General features: G+C 54.6%; 1 protein-coding gene across 9 annotated transcripts; it reads right to left on the bottom strand.

Annotated features, from left to right (window-relative positions):
• Positions 1-2,531: 2,531 nt before the first annotated feature.
• On the bottom strand, positions 2,532-18,484 carry TAL1 (TAL bHLH transcription factor 1, erythroid differentiation factor). 9 transcript variants are annotated; one of them, XR_007126911.1, is made up of 5 exons: positions 15,588-18,175; positions 11,820-12,263; positions 10,360-10,454; positions 2,817-6,059; positions 2,532-2,682 (listed from the first exon to the last, which is right to left on the bottom strand). XR_007126911.1 is itself a non-coding variant. In XM_047727706.1 (5 exons), exons 3-5 carry the CDS (start codon positions 12,260-12,262, stop codon positions 5,605-5,607), a joined length of 993 nt encoding a protein of 330 aa, XP_047583662.1. In that variant the 5' UTR covers position 12,263; positions 15,588-15,746; positions 18,428-18,484; the 3' UTR covers positions 2,532-5,604. The 9 variants fall into 9 exon arrangements, 8 of the variants coding, with proteins under 8 accessions (XP_047583662.1, XP_047583663.1, XP_047583658.1 ...); XM_047727706.1 differs by adding an exon at positions 18,428-18,484 and having other exon boundaries at positions 2,532-6,059; positions 15,588-15,746; XM_047727707.1 differs by adding an exon at positions 18,182-18,202 and having other exon boundaries at positions 2,532-6,059; positions 15,588-15,746.
• Positions 18,485-19,547: the final 1,063 nt, after the last annotated feature.

Genomic DNA, 19,547 nt, shown 5'->3' with positions numbered 1-19,547 from the left:
AACCCCAGCCCCTCTCTAGGCCTCATTTCCTTCTCTGGACAACAGAGAGAATGTCCGGGGGATCCTGACTTACTTGGTTCCTTACTGTGACTCATGATGGCCACTGCTGGACACTGTGTGCAGCCCCATGGCATGTCCTCAGTACGCTGGACAGCGGCACTTACCTGACTTGCGCGGAGCCGTGGGGCCAGAGGGGACACCTTCAGTTCTTTGCAAGTAGAGAAGAGGCAGTGGGCAGCACAAGGAGGCAAGGTTGCCATGAGGACTTGGATAAACAGCTTCCTGATCTTCACCAGCTGCTGGGGCCCAGCCAGAGAAACCTCACACCCTACTTCCCCACCAACAGAAGCAACCGAAGGGGCAGAGCGGTCCATTTGTCCCTAACCAACCCAGGACTGTGGTATTAGGTGGGCGTTGAGGAACATTGCAGGAGGGGTGTTTGTAGGGATGTTTGTAGGGATGACCCAGCCTCCCACCCATCCATCCCATTCCCCCTCTCTTCCATACTGGCCTCAACACTGAGCTAGGACATTCCATACATTAGAACCTCTTCATACAGTAAATATTGAATGGGTCCCATGCTGGGTCTTCCAGGGCCCTCGGGAGGCCTAGAGACAAATGAGGCATGGTCTGACCCTTGAGGGGCTCATGTTTGAGTGGGGAAGCAGACAATGCAAACATTAGCCAGCACAGAGGGAAGGAAGGCCCCACAGTGTCAGGGCAGTCTTCTGGATGCTGGAGACAAGTTAGCCAGATGAATGGGAGATGGACACAGATGATAGCAACAAAAAGTGTAAAACTGGATGGTTAAAAAAAAAAAAGGCAGTGGGACAGAAAGGAGAGTCCAGCAGGAGCAGAGAAAACAAAGGGCAGAAGGGAAAGAACACGGTCCCTTCCCTGAGGTGGGCACAGGATGTCCTGGGAGGCAGGAAGCCTAGTCCTGCCCTGCTTGCCACTGTTCTCACCATTCCAGTGATGTGTGGCCCTGGGAAGACTCCCTTCCTCTTTGGGCCTCAGTCTTCCCACCTGGAGATGGAGACGTTAGCCCAAATGATCCCCAAGGGCCTGGCCCACCTGGGCAGTCAAGAGCCTCACAGCCTCTGCCTGGTGGTCACAGAGTCAGCTCCTCCTGACCTCTCTGGAGGTGGACTGCCTTGCCTTCTCCTGGGAAAGGTCCTTCCAGAAATGGGTGCTCCTCCCTTCTCATTTTCCTCCCCTGATGCTCTTCTAGCCAGAGCATCAGTGACCGCTGTGTTGGGCTTGGCTAACCACTTCCTCAACTCCAAACCCCCTTTTATCATAGCCTCTGAAATTACTGTCCTGTGCACACACTCTCTCTCTCCCTGCCACCCTGCCCCCACCCCCACCAGGACTGTCTCATCATCCTGTCCCCCCAAGGGCCTCTTTTCCCCGGGGCCAGGGAGAAGCACACTTGGAGTCTTCCAAAAGCCCAGAAGCTTCTCTCTGGGCCAGGGCATGATCCCAAGTTCTGCCAAGCCCTGGTCCTCCTAGCTATAGGTGGAAGCTTCCTAGGACAGGGGCCACCAAGATCCAAGCCTGGCGAGATGAGTAAGGCTGACCCCAAAGGAGCCAGGGTTATCCATGGGCCCCTTGAGTTCCCTTCTGAGCTCATCTTTTTTCCCTAATACTGATCAGCTTCTAATGTGCTGTATCTTTACTACATCAATCCCATAATCAATGTATTTCATATGTTCACATGTATCTGATCTGTGTGTTTACCGTCTCCCTGCTAAAATTCAAGCAACACAAGAACAGGGATGTTGGTTTTCTTCACTGCTGGATCTCCAGTACCTAGAATAACACCTGGCCCATTGGAGGGGTTCAAAAAATATTGTTAAATGAAAGGATTGGCTCTCCATTGGAAATTCTGACCTACTGAGCTCCCTGAAGTTCCAACGGTCCATTTGCGGAACCCCACCCTCCCCTTCCACCCTACCCCTGACCTCCCCTCCCTGCCCAGAACCCGAGTCCCTGCCTGTATGGGCCTTCCCATTCCTGAGCCTCCATTCACTGATCACTAACCCCAAAACCTCAGCCTGTCCCCGAGCCCCACGTGAGTCCTGCACCCCCAGACCCTAAAGAGCCAGGCATAAGAGAGTCAGCCTCCCTTTGAGTCATCAGGGCCCCTGGGATCCTGCTCTGCTGAGAACTTAGTCTGTCCTGAACCAATGATAAAAGCAACAGGCCCAGCCGTGGGGGCTGAACCCAACGCATACAGGGGACCATCTGTGGGGTGGCCCCGAGCCAAAAGTGTGGGTGCACGATGCTAAGAAGAGTCCCCCGCTCTGAGGTCTGGCAGAGCGAAAAGAATGGAACCTTCATGGGGGGAGCCTCCGGGTGGTGGGTGGTGGGTGGTGGGTGGTGGGTGGGATCCCACCCCGAGAGGACAGCTGAGCTCTGGAGTTCCCTCCATTTCGGGAGAAACAGACTCTTGCCAGGCCCCTTCCTTGTAATGTCCCAACTCCCAGGCGTGGGGGGTATAAGCTGCAAGGACAGAGTCCAAGCCCGTCTGTAAAACTTTTATTTAGAAATCTTCCCAATATATCCTTATATATATACACACATCATCACCACAAGGGTTGTGTCGCTAAAGAGTCACGCCCACAGTGTTGGCCTCCGGGCTGTACAAAGGTCAAGGTACCTGGAGCGGTTACTCCTCTTCTGCAGAAAAATGCAGAGACCAACACAACCCATCACGTACAGTACAACATAGACGGAAAGTGCTGGGCCCGCCCACAGGAACAACGCTCTATGTACAGGGGCAGGGGCGAGCCTTCGGCGGGGGGGTCACGTACCATCGGAATCACAAGTACGACCAGACCATCCCCAAAGGCCGAGATAGTTGTCGGCTGACTACAGATGCTGGGCCCTTTGCTCTGTTTTTGGAAAAGAAGAAAGGCTGTACCATCTTGTCGTTTGTCACCGCTAATAAAAGCATAAGAATTTTCCTGAAAAGATGCGAATCCCTCCAGTTCTTACAATCATCTCTGCTCTCAATTTTTTCCCCCTTTACATCTTTTCCCTTGGCACAGGTATTATTCTCGGGAGGTTGCCATTTCTTCATAGGTGACGAGACAGAGGAAGGAGGAGGGTGTAGTGGGTGGGGCGAGGGGGTGTGCAGATGAACATTAAAATTTTGGATCTTCAGTCAGTCTTACAAAAACATGAGGCTTTGCCCATCCCTACCCAGGCCCGTTGCGGGAAGCTGTGTTATGTCTTACATGTTCTTTGCCCATATCTTTTTCCATTCTCACTCCTCTACCTCTCCTTGGAAGGAGACACAAATGAGGTCAACCTGGAGAAATGAGGACAATCAGGATAACTCAGGCAAAAGTGGTTTGGAACCTAAATTACCCAGATCCTGCACAGTCAGGCAGACTGGCCCACTGCCCAGGCCCCGGACTCAGGATGGGAAACCCCATTGCAGGAATGATGCTGAGGTCGAAAGAGTTCTTTCTGGTCTCAAAATGCTTCTACTTTCATGATTTCACTTGGAATGGAATCCACAGCCCTAGTGGACAGGCCAAGCCAGGATATTTTATGAGAAACGACACTGAGAGAGGGATAACTTATCCACGTCATTCTGCAAGTCTGAGAGAAGAGGAAGCCAGAAGCCTGAGTTCCTGATAGAATGAGCGATCCGTCTCCTAAAACCTCTCCATCCATCCATACTGTGGCCACTGTTCACTCCGAGTCAAATTAATCCACCGGGAAACAAACGAAGCTTTAGGACCGAGGATAGGAGCTCCCTCTTTACACAGATGGGATTCCTCACAGGAGCTTCTAAGCATTGGAAAGAAAACAAGCCTAATGTTCAGCAAAATAGGATGCTGGGGGTCTGAAATGGACAGAGAGTCTGAGTGCTAAAGGATTACCACGTTGCTCCCCTACTCACAAACTGGACCTCACAACTTAAGAGGGAGGGGACAGAGCCAGGTTTGTGCCCTGTGAGCACAGGGCTCTGCTCAAGGCCCTTCACTGGGTGGGACTGTCTTCCCTTTAACCTCAAAGACGGAATCTGGTGGGAGGTGGCTGCGGTGACTTGAGGGTACAATGACACGTGTATAGGACTTGTGCGGGGTTTGTTCCATGGGTGTGGAACACATGTCACAGGCAGGCCTGGCCTTAAGAAAACCATGTCCCACCACCTGGATTGACACAAGAGATCAACAAGGGGCAGTGGTCCACTCTACAAAAAAAATTCTTCACTTTACAAAAGGACTTGCAGTAGTATTTCTTTAAAAGATGAAGGATAAGGGTTCGATTTACAAAAATTTCATGTACAGCTCTCAGAGGGGGGTGCTCCTGTGGTGGTAAGCCAGCCTTCCAAACACACCCTAGATGACTGAGAGTTGTAGAATCCAGGGGTGCTGGAGATTCTGCTGCGTGAATGTGCACTTGTCTGGATCTCAGCCAGGGCCTGGTCTCTGATTGGTTTTCCCCCTGCCTTCCAAGTGGGGCTACAGCCTGGGTCTTATCAAGACCTAAAGATCTCACCAATAACTAAAGTCAAGCAAAAATCCCAAATGCCAGGAATTCGCAGGACAGGGTTTGTGCTCAGCTGGGTTCAGACCAGACCGTCAGCAGACACACACCCCGGAGAAGAGCATCGGGAGACCCACAGATGGGGCTGCACATCCACGCTAAGCAGCGGCGCATGGCCATCGGCACACGGCCATCGGCACACAGCCATTGGCTCGCCACTAGAACAGCGGCGGGGAGTGGAGAGTACAGGCAGGCTGCTCTGAGACACCGCCAGGATTCGAACCCAAAGCCCCAAAGAGCTCTGGTTCAATTTCACACTCACCTTTCTCCCTCTCTCTGCCTTCATGAGGCCTGCCAAGGCAGGCTCTCAGCTACAGACTCAATCCCCGCAAGGATTAGGAAGGCAAGTCTCAGTGGGGAGAAAGCAGAGCTTTGATCCCCGGGGCAAGCAGTAAGGGCTACTGGGTTTTCTGACCCTCTGGCCCAGCTAGTTGAGAGCAGGCTGTCCACTGGCCATCTTCTTCAACCAGGCCCTGTAGAAGGCACCTCGAGGCTTGTGACTGTCTACAGCAGCTGGCAAGCTGGGTGGACCGACATGGGCCTGGGTGAAGATGGGGCTCACCCAGAAATGGGCGGCGACTGGGTACCTACATATTTGGACAGAGTGGCCACACAAGCCACACCGGCCAGCTTGGGAGGGGCTAAAGGCAAGGCAGAGGCTGCTGGATGCTGCCAGGGAGAGCTGATAACCCCAGGTCTTGTCAAAGACAAGGCCCCTAAGCTCTAGGCCAAAAGCAGAGTCAGTCCAGCTTCTTACTGGAGAAGTCTTAGGGATTGGGGGAAGGGGGAAGACCGTGCCGTCTTCATAAAAAGTACCTACCACTTTGCTCCATTTTTCTGTTCTCCCACTGAGGCAGAAGTCAGGGAAGCTGCCCTGGGGGCAGTTAGAGCTCTGCCAAGTTCAGACACCAAGGAAAGCTCATCGAGTCCATTGCCCTGCTTCAGAGCTGCCCAATCCTCACCCCACCTGCCCTGAAGCCCACGGGCCCGGCGGCCTGAGGGTGCCCTCCCGGCTGGTCCTGAACGGCCCCGGCCCCATCACCGAGGACCTGCTCCATCAGCGGCCGGCAGCATGGTGGGATGGAGGCTGCGGGCTGTGTGCTTGGGGGCCGGCTCTTCTGTGTAGCTGTCCGGGCTGGCCGCCCCATCCAGCGAGCTGCCGCAGCTGGAGTTCGGGGACAGTACGTCCTGCAGGAGGTCATCAGGAGGTGCACCGCCCCCTCCCCCACCGCCTCCACCACCAACCCCCACCACGGGGTCCTTGCCAGGCTTGGCCCGCTGGGTACCCTCCTCCTCCTGGTCATTGAGCAGCTTGGCCAGGAAGTTTATGTACTTCATGGCCAAGCGGAGGATCTCATTCTTGCTAAGCTTCTTGTCTGGGGGATGTGTGGGGATCAGCTTGCGGAGCTCAGCAAAGGCCCCATTCACATTCTGCTGCCGCCATCGTTCTCGGCTGTTGGTGAAGATGCGTCGCACTACTTTGGTGTGGGGACCTGGAGGTAGGAGGACAAGAGTTTAAAAAAATGAGATGGACGTCCCCCAAGACACCTTCTCCTGTACTATTCTAAGAGTGATGGAAACTATCCTTTGGAAAACTTGGGAAACCTAGAATGCCTTCTTGCTTTTTACTTAGAAAACTCCTGGGGCGCCTGGGTGGCTCAGTCATTAAGCATCTGCCTTCAGCTCAGGTCATGATCCCAGGGTCCTGGGATCGACCCCCGCACTGGGCTCCCTACTCAATGGGAAGCCTGCCCTCTCCCTCTCCCACGACCCCTGCTTGTGCTCCCTCTCTCACTGTCCCTCTCTGTCAAATAAATAAATAAAATCTTTACCAAAAGAAAAGAAAACTCCTACTCAGCCTTCAAACCCCCATTCATCTGTTTCCTCCACTCGGGGGATTTCCCTCAACCCCTCCGGCCAGACCTCACCAACAACCATGGCCCTACAACTCCCTGACCTCCATCATCTTTTTTTTTTTTAAATATTTATTTATTTATTTATTTGAGAGAGAGAAAGACAGCATGTGCGCACATGTGTGCACACATCCAACCGGGGAGGAAGGGGTGGGGCAGAGGAAGAAAGAGAGAGAGTCTTTTAAACAGTCCTGTGCTGAGCGTGGAGCCTGATGAGGGGCTCAATCTCACAACTTGGAGATCACGACCTGAGCAGAAACCAAGAATCAGACATTTAACTGACTGAGCCACCCAGGCACCCCTCTGTGACTTTTGACCAGTAGTGTCTATGCTTGTCTCCCTCTTGGGGCTGTGAGGCATTTGAGGACAGGGACCTTATGTCATTCATTCATTGTGCCAAGAGGCCATACAGCCCTAGTGAGAAAGACAAACTCTGGAGCCAGACTTTCTGGACTGAATCCCTGACTAGGACTCACTAGACAGTGACTCGGCGCAGGTTACTTAAACTCTCCGTGCTTTAGCTTAGTCATCTGTAAAACGGAGATAATACAAGAGTAACTGAAATCATGAGACTGTCACATGGATCGAACAACTACCACAGGTAAAGTCCTTAATACAAACCTGCCTCAGATTAAACATTCAGTAAATGGCAGCTACCGTCACCCATCCATCGGTTACATACTAATAACCGGGCACCGCGCCGGACACCGTGTCAGGCACTAAGGGAAATAGGGTCCCTGTCCTCATGAAGCATACATTTTTTTTTTTAAGATTTTATTTATTTATTTGACAGAGAGGTCACAAGCAGGCAGAGAGGCAGGCAAAGAGAGAGGAGGAAGCAGGTTCCCTGCTGAGCAGAGAGCCCGATGCGGGGCTCGATCCCAGGACTCTGAGATCATGACCTGAGCCGAAGGCAGCGGCTTAACCCACTGAGCCACCCAGGCACCCCTGAAGCATACATTTTAATGGTGATGACAGATGATGAACAAGTAGCAAACAAATAAAGAAACTGGAGGCCGAATGTAGTAACAGATGGAAAGGAGCCACTATGTTTAGCTGAGGTGGTTGGGGATGGCATATTAGAGAAGGAGACATCTATAAGGTAAGAACTTGAGCTGAAGAAGAGCCAGCCAGGCCCAGGTAGGGAAGACAGACCACCATGTGCAAAGGCCCTGAGCTGGAAAATGGCCCAAGCCAACCTGGCTAATTAGTGTGGGTGCGATCAGAGTAGACTGGTTCCAGGCCCCACAGGTCTCTGCAGTAAGTGTGGGGACTCTATTCTAAGAGTGATGGAAAACAGGCTAGGCTGATCATGCTGGCAGGTGGGGGGAATGGAGTAGAGAGTAGAGACAAGAGGGAAAACAACCTACCCTATGGGCTCTCTCCCCAAGAAAAGAAATGGAGAGATGGGCCATGCAAGGCTCGAAACAGGTGTCTGAGGGCTGCCTCAGTTTCTCCATGTCTACTGATGACAGACTAGACTGAAATTCAGACTATATTCATGTCCTGAGCCTTGTGAAGCAGTGACAGACCCCAGTGTGCATGTTTTGGGCACCTATGGCATTCGAAGCACTGCACTCAATGTCCCAGCCCGACCTGGCATTCCCAAAGCCAGAGAAAACAGAAGGGGGCCCTCCCGATGCTCCTGAGCTCCTGGGCTGAGGTGGCCGCTCCCCTCCCCAACACAGGCCAGCCCAGCACTGGTCTCCCAGCTGTCACCAGGAAGCTCCATGCACTGAAAGAACTCCCAGGCTGGGGATATTTGTTCACCCTCTTCAACCTCAGAAAGGGGAAGCTAGGATAGGCGAAAACAGGAGAGGAGGGGTCAAGGCCTCCCCTTGGACCTACAGCTTGCTTCCCCGCTAAGGAGAGCCCAGGATGGCTCATCCGGTCATGGACACTGGCATGGACACACATACACACGGATGCACACATGCATGTATATACATATACACACACACCACCTCTCAGGGAGGACCACGTACCCCCTGCAAGCTGATTTTCCAAACCCCAACAGGCCCAGGGCCCAGCTGACTCTTTGCCAAAGACCAGCCCCAGACTGGGAAAAAACAGCACACGTGCCGGCCGGCCTCCCCTAGGCTGCCTGCCGCAGAGGAAATAACTCTCTGTTCTCTGGCCTCCGGGCCAGACAGAGGGCCGTCCCTCAACTGTGACATGAGGAGGTCCATCCCTGCTCCATGGCTAATGCTGGCTGGCCTGGAGGGAGCAACTAGGTGGGGAAGAGACATGACGATTGCTGTCACGGCTGCAGCGAGACAGAACTCCGAAAGGAGGATCTACCCTCAGCCAGGTCCTAAAAACACTTTACCCCATTGTACTCTCTCAACAAGCTGTGAGGAAGCTACTACTCTCCCCACTTTCCAAATGAGGAAACAGAGAATCATAAAAGTTCAGCAGTAGGAATCCACACCAAGTCCCTACTTCAGCCCTTGCATTAGTTCCACCTCTATGGATTCTTTTTGGTGAAATCTCTGATTCCAAAGTCTCACGGACCTACTCTGTACTGCCCCCCCCCACACACACACACCTTCCTCTTCACCTCCATTTCTGTCTATTCCTCTCTGGCAGCTTCCCAGAGAACTCCCCACCTCTCTACACCTTCCTCTTCCCCAAGTCTGTCCATCCCTCTGTGCCCTCCGCCTCTCTGGGGCCAGGCACTGAGTAGGTGCTCAGTAAATATTGGTGACATTTATGAGTAATGGCTTCCCTGTAGTTCTGCACTCCCCCCAAACCCTCAACTCCTGTCCCTTCTCCTCCTTCCTCTTCTCTGTGCCTGATTCTCCTATCTTCTGCCCTCCGTAAAAAATGTCTCTTCCCTGGGGAACTTTGTGGCTGGTCCTGCCTACTCTCCATTTGATATACCTCCCTCCCCTCTCTAACCCAGCAGCACTGACAACCCACCACCCTTCCCTCTTGGACCTACACGCCTCAAGTCCCTGGCTGGTTAGGTCCTATAAGGTCTGTTCCTTGTCCAGACTCTATGCCCTCTCCCCTCCAGAACACCACAGAGGACTCCTCTCCAGAAGCTCCAGCTCCATACATATCCCTCCTGCTGGCTCCTTGAATAAATCCCAGTCCAGCTTCAAAGCCTCAGGTGTCCTTCCCACAGGGGTCCCAGGCCCCAGTGGAGCTGACACATGGGCAGCAGCTCCAGGGATTTGCTCCAAGTCCTGGGCTCTGAAGGGCCTGCTCTCCCGCCACCTGGTGTTGGGTCTCATCTACTACATGGGAAGAGGGCCAGGATACTCTAAATTTCCCATTCATCCAACCCCTTTCCCAAGTTCAGGGTGGAAGACTACTCAGGTAGTTCACGATAGTAGTGCTGGGGACCTTCTAGAGGATGCGGGGAGGGCAGGGTAGATTCTGTGATGTCGGGACGGGAATTCCAGGTCTCAGCCCTGGGTATGGAACAGGGGACAAGAGGGCCCCACAATAATGGGACCTGGGACAAGGGCCTTAGCTGTCCAATTCCAGGCAGAGAGCAGATTCCAGATTCCAAAAAGGACTTGGGAGGGGGTGCAAGAAATCCCTGAGGGTCTTCTGCCCTCCCCCTGGGATTCTTGCCAAGTGTGGAAATGGAGCTACAGTGGGGACTGCAACTGACCCTAGAGATTTGGGCTAAATGCTGCAATGTGTCCTCACTGCCATGTGCCCTCTTCCCAGGAGCGTGAGGATGGCTCCCCCCAGCCCCACCCACGACTTCCCCTTGACCCAGGTCAGTTGCAGGGCAAGGACTCTCCTTCCAAGACAGCCAACCCATCTATGTGAGACACCTGTGGTGTAGTCCCTGAAGATCCCACCTTCGGGGGCTCTAACCAGCACGAGGGGTGAGTACAAAGGGAGAGGCAGGTAGACTCACCATCAGTAATCTCCATCTCATAAGGGGAGGGTCTCCTCTTCACTCGGTTGTTGGTGGCGAACATAGGGAAGGCATCTGGCTCCCCAAAGAACCCACTGTGGGAAGGAGCAGGCAGATCACAAGATCACATGTAGGTGGAGGGGAGAAAGCCTCCTGAGGGATCCTCCCCACAGGTTCCTCAGCCCCCTCCCCCCAGAAAACAAGGGCAACCCTGCTCCCTTCGTACCTGGGTTTGGGATAGAAGGAGCATCACACACAGACACCCAAACACACCCACAGAATGCTGCCACTCTCTCTCCTGGGTGAGACAAACAAGGGAAGAAGGGGCCACACACCCACACACCCCTCCCTCCGACACACAGTCAGAAGTGAACACATGGAGCAAACGCAAAATTGAATACACACACCCCACCGGCAGACATACGCCCCTTCCCAGAAGCAAGCACACAATCCACAGACACCTACCCTCCCAAACAGGTACCCACACAGGCAGGGGGTCGCATTCACACCTGATGGTGGGCAACTCGCACCTCACAGGGCACAAATCCCACAAATCACCCTCACCTTTGCCCTGGCCCCAGGGGGCCTGTGGACAGACAACAGAAAGGAAACCTCCCTCCACTGACCGCTGCATACACCCCTTCTCCCCCCCCCCTCCGCCCCACCACTCTGGGCTCTCAACAGCTTCCTCCTCAAGGTCTCCTATAGACTCACTAACTGCCCCACATTGTCAACCCCTGCCTCATCTTCCTGTCTCACCCCAAACCTACCTCCATCTCCCCACCATCTCAGTGGCCCCAGCTGGGGAACGGACACCTTAACAGGAGAGGGGTACAGACCCCAGCCGGAGACGGAAGCTAGGGGCATAGGGGCTCAGGAGGGGAGGAAGGAATCCGCTCCTCACACCGGCTCTGTAGCGGTTTCAGGGGAGAGAGCCCTTTTGCAACCTCAGATCCCTATCTCTTACCTGTCCACTGAGGGCTGCAGCTTCCAGAAGAATTGCATGGCGAGCGCATTCAGACACATTCTTGCTCACACTCAAACGACTCCCTTTGGTCCACAGCACGCGCGCGCGCGCACACACACCCCATACAGCGTGGGCCAGCGTGCTTCTGCTCACTGGCAGCCACAGCCCGCGCTCCCGAAGGCGTGGACCCACTCGCGGGCTTCCGCACACCCATGCACTCTGCACCCCACAGCCGGCTCCGCGCACACGCACACGCCCGCAGAGGACCCCCAGTCGCTGGCGCTCGGGCTCAGGCGCGCGGGCTTTTCCGCCCTTGGGTTCATAGCACCCCCTCTCTTCCTGCGCTCCCGCCGCTCCGCGCCGTCGGGAGGAAGGCGGTGGCTCCGAGGGGCAGGAGGGACGCCTGGGCCGAGGGCTCCCCCCCAACCCCGCCCGCCCGTCCCGCCCGTCCCGCCCGTCCCGCCAGTCCCGCGCGTCCCGCGGTGGCGCTGACCTGCCGAGCGAGGCCAGCGGCTGGCTGAGGCTGTAGAGCAGCGCGCGGCCGGGGGCGGGGGGGGCCGCCAGCGCGGGCGGGCTCAGCTGCACCATGCGGCCGTCGCCGGGCAGCTCCGCAGGGGCCGAGGCGGGCGCGGGCCCCGGAGGTCTGCACAGCTCCGTGGTGGGCACCCGATGGCGCGCTTCGGCCGCCGCCGCCGCGTCGCGGCCCTTTAAGTCCCGCGCGGCGCCGCCCCCACCGGCGGGGCCGCCCCCCGGACCGCTGCGAGCGCCCAGCTCGATGACCGGGGGCTCCGCAGGGGCCGCGCGGCTTGTCTCCTTGGCGACGCCGTTCAGCAGTACCAGGTGCGGGGGGGCCATGCGGGCCTCGGCCGCGGCCGCGTCCCGTCCCTCGAGCGGGGGGTCACTGTGGGCCGCCTCGCTGGGCGGCCGCTCCGTCATCCTGCGGGCAGACAGACAGACAAGCGGACGCCGGCTCTTACAACCGCCCCCAGCCCACGGAGGGGTGGGTTAAGGGCAGAGAGAAATTCGCGCACCGAGACGTGGGAAGAGGCGGACTTAATGACACGTGGACACACGCCCCCCCCCCCCTCAGGGGCCTGAAGGCCCAGCGGCTGGGCTGGGGCAGGAGGAAAAGAGGGACTTTGGTTTGGGAGAAGAGACACAGAGACCGAGGAGATGGAAAAAGACGACAGGCACTGGAAGAAAAGGAATACAGCCAGCGAAAGAAAACAGAAGGGGGAAAAAAGGAGGAAGGAAATGTAGAAAGAGGCGAGAAAGAACTAACATCGTGTCCCCCTGCTCAGGCCGCAAGGGAAGAGGAGGGAACAAATCCCCTGACCGTGTTCCTCCCGCCCCCCTTTTGGTTTTGGCGGGGAAACTGGCGCGGAGGTGGGGTGCTTTTCGAACCTCCCTTGCCTCTCAACAAGTAGAGACTTCAAGGAATGGAGGCTGCAGGGCCCGGGGTCCGCCACAGCTGGCAGAGACTCCTGCCCTCCTTTTCAACACATATTCACCACCACCACCACCACCCCGCAGGGAGTGTCCCTCTGCACTAAGCAAATACACCGAGTATTCTATGCGGCTGCTGGAAACCCCAGTGGCCCTTTACTCCCCACCAGACCAGAGATGAGACTCGTGGGAGAGAAGATAATCCTAGCCCTATCCTCCTCCCCCTCCACATTCCACCTCCTTGAGCTCAGAAATGAGGTGCGGTCTGGAAGGGAGGCTTGGCTAAGTGGATGTGGAACCCAGGCATTCAGAGTGCCCCCAGGCCACTGGGGTCTCAGCTCCCACCCTTGAATGGGAAGAGATATCATGAAGGCCCTTGAATTCTTCCATCCCCTTCTCCTGCCTCTGTTGTAGTCTGGGAAATGGGAGCAATACCTCATTAATGCATTTAAAAGCACCGTTCAAATGCTCAAGTAAACATTATTATTAACAAGGAGACCCAGCCAGCGAGGGGACTGCCTTGCCCAAGGTCATGTGAACCTATTTGCCACGGAGCCACAGAGCAAGACCAGAGCTACGATCTCGCTCTGTCTACACTATACTCCTGTATACACCCTCCTATATATATCGCTGGGGCTGAGGACACTCCTTCTTTTCTCCACAACCATACTCCAGGGTGACCAAAGAGGCTCTACTCTCCACTAACACTTGCTGGTGGAGGGGTGGAAGCTTCCATCACCCTGCTTGGATGCCCATGGAGCCAGGCCCCAAAAGAATAAAAACTAAAAAACCAGGAGACTCTGGGTCTGGAGTTTGGGGGTGCTTTTGAGTTGTTTTAATAAAATAAACACACACACATACACAGACACAGATATACACATATATAATCAAATCGATAGGCTTTAAAAGATGTTCAAAATAGGGTTTCTCGTCTCAAAATTAGATGATTGGGTTATTTCATAGCATAAAATACACAAAAATCAAATTTGGCCCCAAGCAGATTCCATCTAATCATTCAGGGCAGCTGTGCTGCCACTGCATCACTCTGGGCCGGGCGCTGGGCTGGCCTGAGAAACGTCCTCCCACCCCAGAAGAGAGACCTGACCTTCTGAAACCTCCTTCAGAGCTCAGCAAAATTGCCACACACAAGCTGACGGAGAATTGTCATTTGGATTGCGCTTCTGCCCTGGGTCTGCCAACTCCATGGGCTCACCAGGAAATAACAGAATTCCCCAAGACCTGGTGAAAAGAGCCGCAAAGGCAGTGGGTCCTCAAGGCTTCACTGGAAGTGAGTTTATGACTATGGCGGAAACAATAGATCCCTATCCACAGAATGGGACTGCCAAGACACTGCACCAGAGGTTTACTAGTCCAGTCTTCCTGGCTCCCCTGCAGCAGGGAAATGCACCAGTAATATACTACCCTGTGGTCAAAGTGACAAGCTCCAAGGTCCTGGCGCCCTACCTTACTGTCCTCACACACTGTTGTGTGCCCAGTGACACGTGCTTCAGTCACAGCTTCTAACTCAGTAACAAACAAACTGCACACTGCAAGCTCTCCTTATGACACATTTATACCCTCTGATTAATTCTAAGTCTTCATGTAGGCACGGATCCCGGAGGGGCAAGAGGATCACATATTCCAAATGAGTTGACCCTGGCCCCAAATGCCCTCCCCAGCCACCTATAAATATCTATATCTTGGAGGCTCCCTGTGATAAACCTATGATTGATTCCCAGGGTCTGTGGCCGACCTCTCCCCACCCATCCCTGGACCTTAGGAAAACCTGGCGGGCTGTTCAGCAACCAGGATCACCCAGGGGAGGGGTCCATGCTCCAGAAAAAGCCAACAGAGCACTCATAAGTACCTTTGGTTGTAGGGGACTAAACCCCATCACTTGGCTTCGGTTAAGATTACTGGAAGGAAAGCCTGAGTGATTTTTGTTTGTCCATTTGTTTTTATTTGGGGAAGATGAGAGAGTGTGGAGAAGCTTTTGAACAGAATGACACTAGACTATTTGACCATTACAAGTCCTCTGTCTTTGTGTCGCCCAGAACCAGCTCGAAGCCCACACCGGATCCTCATCTCCTGTTGCCAGATGGCCGCAACATTTCCGCTTGTGTCTGAGCAAGACAGGGATCCCAGGAGCTCCTGGGGGGCAGGCACTAGGTCTCGGGCAGCTCCTAATGCCCGCCAGGGAAAATTTCTCCTATGAAAACAGCCTCTCCTGGTATGTGAGTTAAGAGCTAGCTGGCTTCCTGTCCTTCATAATGCACCCACACCCGAATGACCCCCTGGGGGAGCCCCAAGCCTGCTGGAGAACCAAAAGCACCAGTGAAGAGAACCACCTTCCCAGCCACTAGGAGACAGCGAGAGAGTGAGAGAGCGAGGGGGTACTCCAGCACAGCCCCACCCTAGGCCTTAGGCCCCAGTCAAGGCCCACCCGAGTTGGGACTGCGCTAGCTAGCCGGGGTGGCTGGGCCTTCTTCCTGCCAGCGGCCCAGGCACACACAGCCTGCACCATCCGGTTATAGCCGCTCCAAAGTTAGGAGCCTTGTGAAACACCCACAAAACCAGCACTGATGGGAGCGGCCTGGGGAACTAGGTCCGGCTAGGTGTTTTTACCCAGGATCAAAATGGAAAGGGCTCTAGAAGTCACAGAGACACAGATACCAGATTCCCAGCTCTGGGTTCGTCCTTCCCTCCCCCAATTGTAGACTGGACTGTCCTCTGTCCTAAGCTTCCCCCACCCCAGGCCGGAACCCAAGGTCTTCCTGGACACTGTTTCCACTGATACTGTTCCCCCAAAACTCACCTGGGGCATATTTAGAGAAACCGGCCCCTCTGAATAGGATCTCCACTCCGCCACTGGAGAGAGGCAGGAGCCAAGGTCCAAGCTGCGGACGGGGATCTTTGCTTTTCCCCTCTCTCGCTGAGAGACCAGCAGTTAGGCCACGGTGTGGTCCTGGGCAGTCTGCCGCGCCCAAAGCCAGTTTCCAGGAAAGATGGGGGTGGAGAGAAAGAGGGAGGGCGAGAGGGAGGGAGAGAGAGAAATGGGGGTCAATGGCTGGGAATTACCTCCTGTCGTCGCCAAGCAGCCCAGGGAATTGCAAATGCCTTTCTGCCCCCACCCTGCAGGTGTTTGAAGCTTCCCCCCAGTCCCCCTTTAAAAAGAACCCTACACTTGACCAATCAGGAATAACTATTTACTCCAACAACAACAAGGAGCTTAAGGTCTGCACCAACCGACCGCGGGAACAATTTCGGGCCCTCCAACGGGGTTGTCTGGTTCAGTGTGGCCGAGTTTGTTTTCTAAGCACTGACGGGTCTAGGCGGTTGGCTTGGGAACCCGGGTCAGGCGGGATCAGCGGCCGCAACGCCTAGTACCACTGGGTGGGTAAATGTGTGTTGGAAAAAGGGAATCCGGTTTTCAGACCCTGATCTGTAGGGCAGAACGTCCAAGGTCCCCATTCTCTCCATGCCCACCTTTAGTGCAAAACGAAACCAGAACCCAATTCCAAAGGCTATTTTCCCACAGGAATGGAGTCAGAACAGCACGGATCCAAGAGGATGGGGGTGGCAAATATCTGATCTATCTGTCCCCTCTTTTCTTCCTACCAATGAGAGAAAAAAAGAGAGAGAGAGAAAAGAAAGAAAAGAAAAGCCCGCCGCCACCTTCCTTTCAACCATCTCCACACAATGATTTTCATTTTTTCAGTGTTCAGAGTACAGGAGAATTCTAATTCCTTGCAGCAATAAACAAGGCAAAGGCAGGGAGGGTAAAATCCAATACTGCTCCCCAGTGTGTAAGACAGGGGGATCTAGGTTGCATTTTTTTCTTCTCCAAAGGGTTTTATTTAATTTGTTTTGCCTAAATTGTCCAGTTTATGATTACACATCGAAATCCTGGATTAATTCCAAAGGACTCCTTTTTGCTCTGGCTTTGGTGGAAATATAGGAATAATTCTTCCCTGGGGTTTCAGTCCAATGCGGGAGATTTTCTTTCTCCTCTTCCAATCCAGATGGTGGGGGAGGGGGGAATCCACTCATTCCCGTGTCTTAGGTCCGGGTTAATTTTTGCTTTATGACAGCGTCTCTGTGCCCCGTTCCTCTCTCCATTTTCTTTCCTTACCTCAAACCCAGCAACTTAAAAATATAGAGCTGGTTGGGGGGGACCGGGCTGCTTTGTTATCGCTCCTAAGAAGCTAAAAGGTTGGACAAGCCACTTCGCTACTTAACGATTACTTTAATTAAATAGAATGATGATGATGATGATGATGATGATGATGATGACATTAATAACAACAATAACTGGCAAAACAAAATCCATTTTTATACAGCGAGGGCAGCACTGACCCCATCCCTCCACAAAGCCTGGCTCTGGTCACCCATGCGACGGATACCTGACCCACACCGCAATGTCGCTCACCCGGGGAAGGGATGGAAAAGTGTTCTTTGTAGATTAACCTGAGGGTCCCCACCCCAGGAGCGAAACCCGGAGAATGCGCCCATTGTCTTCTCCAGGTCTCTCGAGACCGCAGACCCCGCGGAGGTACCTGCGAAACTGACCAGAAATGGATGAAGCCTGGATGCGGCGGAAACCGAAGCCAGCGGCTATGGGCGTGAAGGCGCGGGCCTCGGCGAGCGCTGCTCAGCTTCGAGCCTGGAAGAACCTCCCACTCGCTAACAAACCCCTCAAACACCGAGGCACGGACCGGCCTCTGGACAGAGCAGCCGCCGATCGGGCTCCGTCTGCCCATCCAAGCCAACACTGGCTTCCGAATACATCATAATTTGGAATAAAATGTGAAATCCCTCTCCCCGCCCCCTTGCCGCCTCCTCAACTTGCGGTTCCATCTCCTGCTCGCCCTCCCCTCCACCCCCCACCGATCTGCAAATACACTTCTAAAGGACACAAGCACACAGGCACACAACCCAGTACGGACAGGACCACACACGGTCCAGCCCCACAGAAGGGAAGCAAAGTAAGCACAACCCAGCGCTGCCCTCCAAGCCGACATGGTCAGGCCCGCACACTGGCCAACACGGTACAACGAAATCAGAACGCAATCGTTCAAGGACACACATCTAACGTAGTCAGGATCACATATGCCCGACACAACAACGAAACCACCCAAATACAGTCGCAAAGGCCACACAACCCAACACGCAGAGCCAGACTCTTGTCGAGAAGGAAAAACGAGCATAATCGTATACAGCGATGAAAACGCAGGAGGGCTCGAAGAATCCAAATCAACAGCCCAAAGACCGCGGACACCATCACACTCGGACACACAACCCTCCGCCTGGAAGACCACACTCGGAAGAAGTCAGCATTGCCGACGGCTCGCACACGCACTCACAATCCCACCGCATGCACACAACCACCAAGAAGAAATGAAAACCAACCACCGCCTCGCGCATTTCTGTATATTGCGTAAGGAAAAAGGGGAAGGAAGGAAGAGAGTCTCCGAGGCGGGAGGGGCGGCGGCGGCGAGCGGAGGCCGTCGGTGGAAAATGCCCCCCATCCAAAGAAACACAGGGAAAAGGAGCGAAGCCTTCTTCTGCGAGCGGGGAAAAGAAGAGAGGAACTGATGGGGAGTTCCGCGGGGGGCCGCAGGTTGCTTTCCCCTGGAAAAAGGCCCGAATGCTCACGTTTTGCTGCTACGGGGGGATGCGTGTGGCCATTTTGAGGCCTGGTCCTTGGAGCGGAGGCCCGCCCCCGCCCCCGTCCCCGTCCCAGTCCCCCGCCCGCGCGCCCGGGCTCCTCCAGCGACGCGCGCTAATCCCGCTCACGTTCTGGGCCTCGTTAGCATGGGCCGAGGCGCGCCGGGGCCGTGTGCGCCGCCGAGATAAGGCACTGCTGCGGGTCCGCTCGCCCCCGATAAGCGCCTCGGCCATTATGGGCCAAATGATTCATTTTAATTTGGCAATTTCGCCGGAGGGAGTGGAGACTGGTTGTGCGGCGCTGGGACCGGCTCCGGAATGCGCCACGGAGAGAGTTAGGCGCGCAGTCTAGGACTCGGCGAGTCCAGCCCCATTCCTGATCCCTAAGCCTCTCGGGAACTGGGCACCGCAACCTCAGTCCCTGGGCCTTCCAGACACCTTTCTAAGGCGGCTCTCATCCCAGAACCCCGTCCCTGCCTTTGACACCCAAACCATCACTCCCCAACCTTTCCCTGGCATTCATTCTCCAGTGTCCTAGACACCCGCATTTCAAAGGGCAGTTCCTCATCCCAGAAAGCTCCCCGCTTCCCCCTACCCCCCTCACCCTCTTCAGCCCTGGCTCTATTCTGCGCTAAAATGGAGCGTGATTGCCTCCAGGGCCATAGACTGAACTCACATCCACGGGCTCTGGGGAGGAACAACTGTTGTCAACGGAGCGATTTAAATGTCCCTTCTGCGGAGTTCCAGGCTAAGCCTGGAACCTGGGAACGTCCCAACCCCCATTATATTTTAAACATTTTAATCTTGCTATGGGAGCACCATTCTAAGCACTCTACAAACACAGATTCCTTTCCTTCTCATAAACAATCCATAAGAGGCAGGTGCTATTATTATCCTCCATTTAGAGATGAAGAAATTGTGGCAAAGACAGTCAAAGAAACTTAACCCAGGTGACAGATCTAGTAAGCGGTGGAGCCTGGGTTTGAAACAAATTTGGTCTCAGAGTCCTCCTGGGAGCCAGGTGACGAAGAAGGGCAGCTAGAGTCTAGGCTGGGAGGACAGATCTGGGCTCAACTCATTAGAAGGACCAAGATCTTACTGTGGGGTA

The sequence above is a fragment of the Lutra lutra genome, chromosome 4, assembly GCF_902655055.1.
Source record: "Lutra lutra chromosome 4, mLutLut1.2, whole genome shotgun sequence".
Lineage (NCBI taxonomy): Eukaryota > Metazoa > Chordata > Mammalia > Carnivora > Mustelidae > Lutra > Lutra lutra.
Note: the sequence above shows the minus strand (reverse complement) of the source record. Positions and strands in the feature narration are given on the sequence as shown.

Excerpts from the sequence above, each read along its gene's own strand:
- TAL1 (XM_047727706.1), bottom strand. The coding sequence starts at position 12,262 with ATGACGGAGCGGCCGCCCAGCGAGGCGGCCCACAGTGACCCCCCGCTC. Across the intron at positions 10,455-11,819 it reads CCGCTGGCCTCGCTCGGCAG|TGGGTTCTTTGGGGAGCCAG; the intron begins GTCAGCGCCACC and ends TCCTTCCCACAG. Across the intron at positions 6,060-10,359 it reads TGAGATGGAGATTACTGATG|GTCCCCACACCAAAGTAGTG; the intron begins GTGAGTCTACCT and ends TCCTACCTCCAG.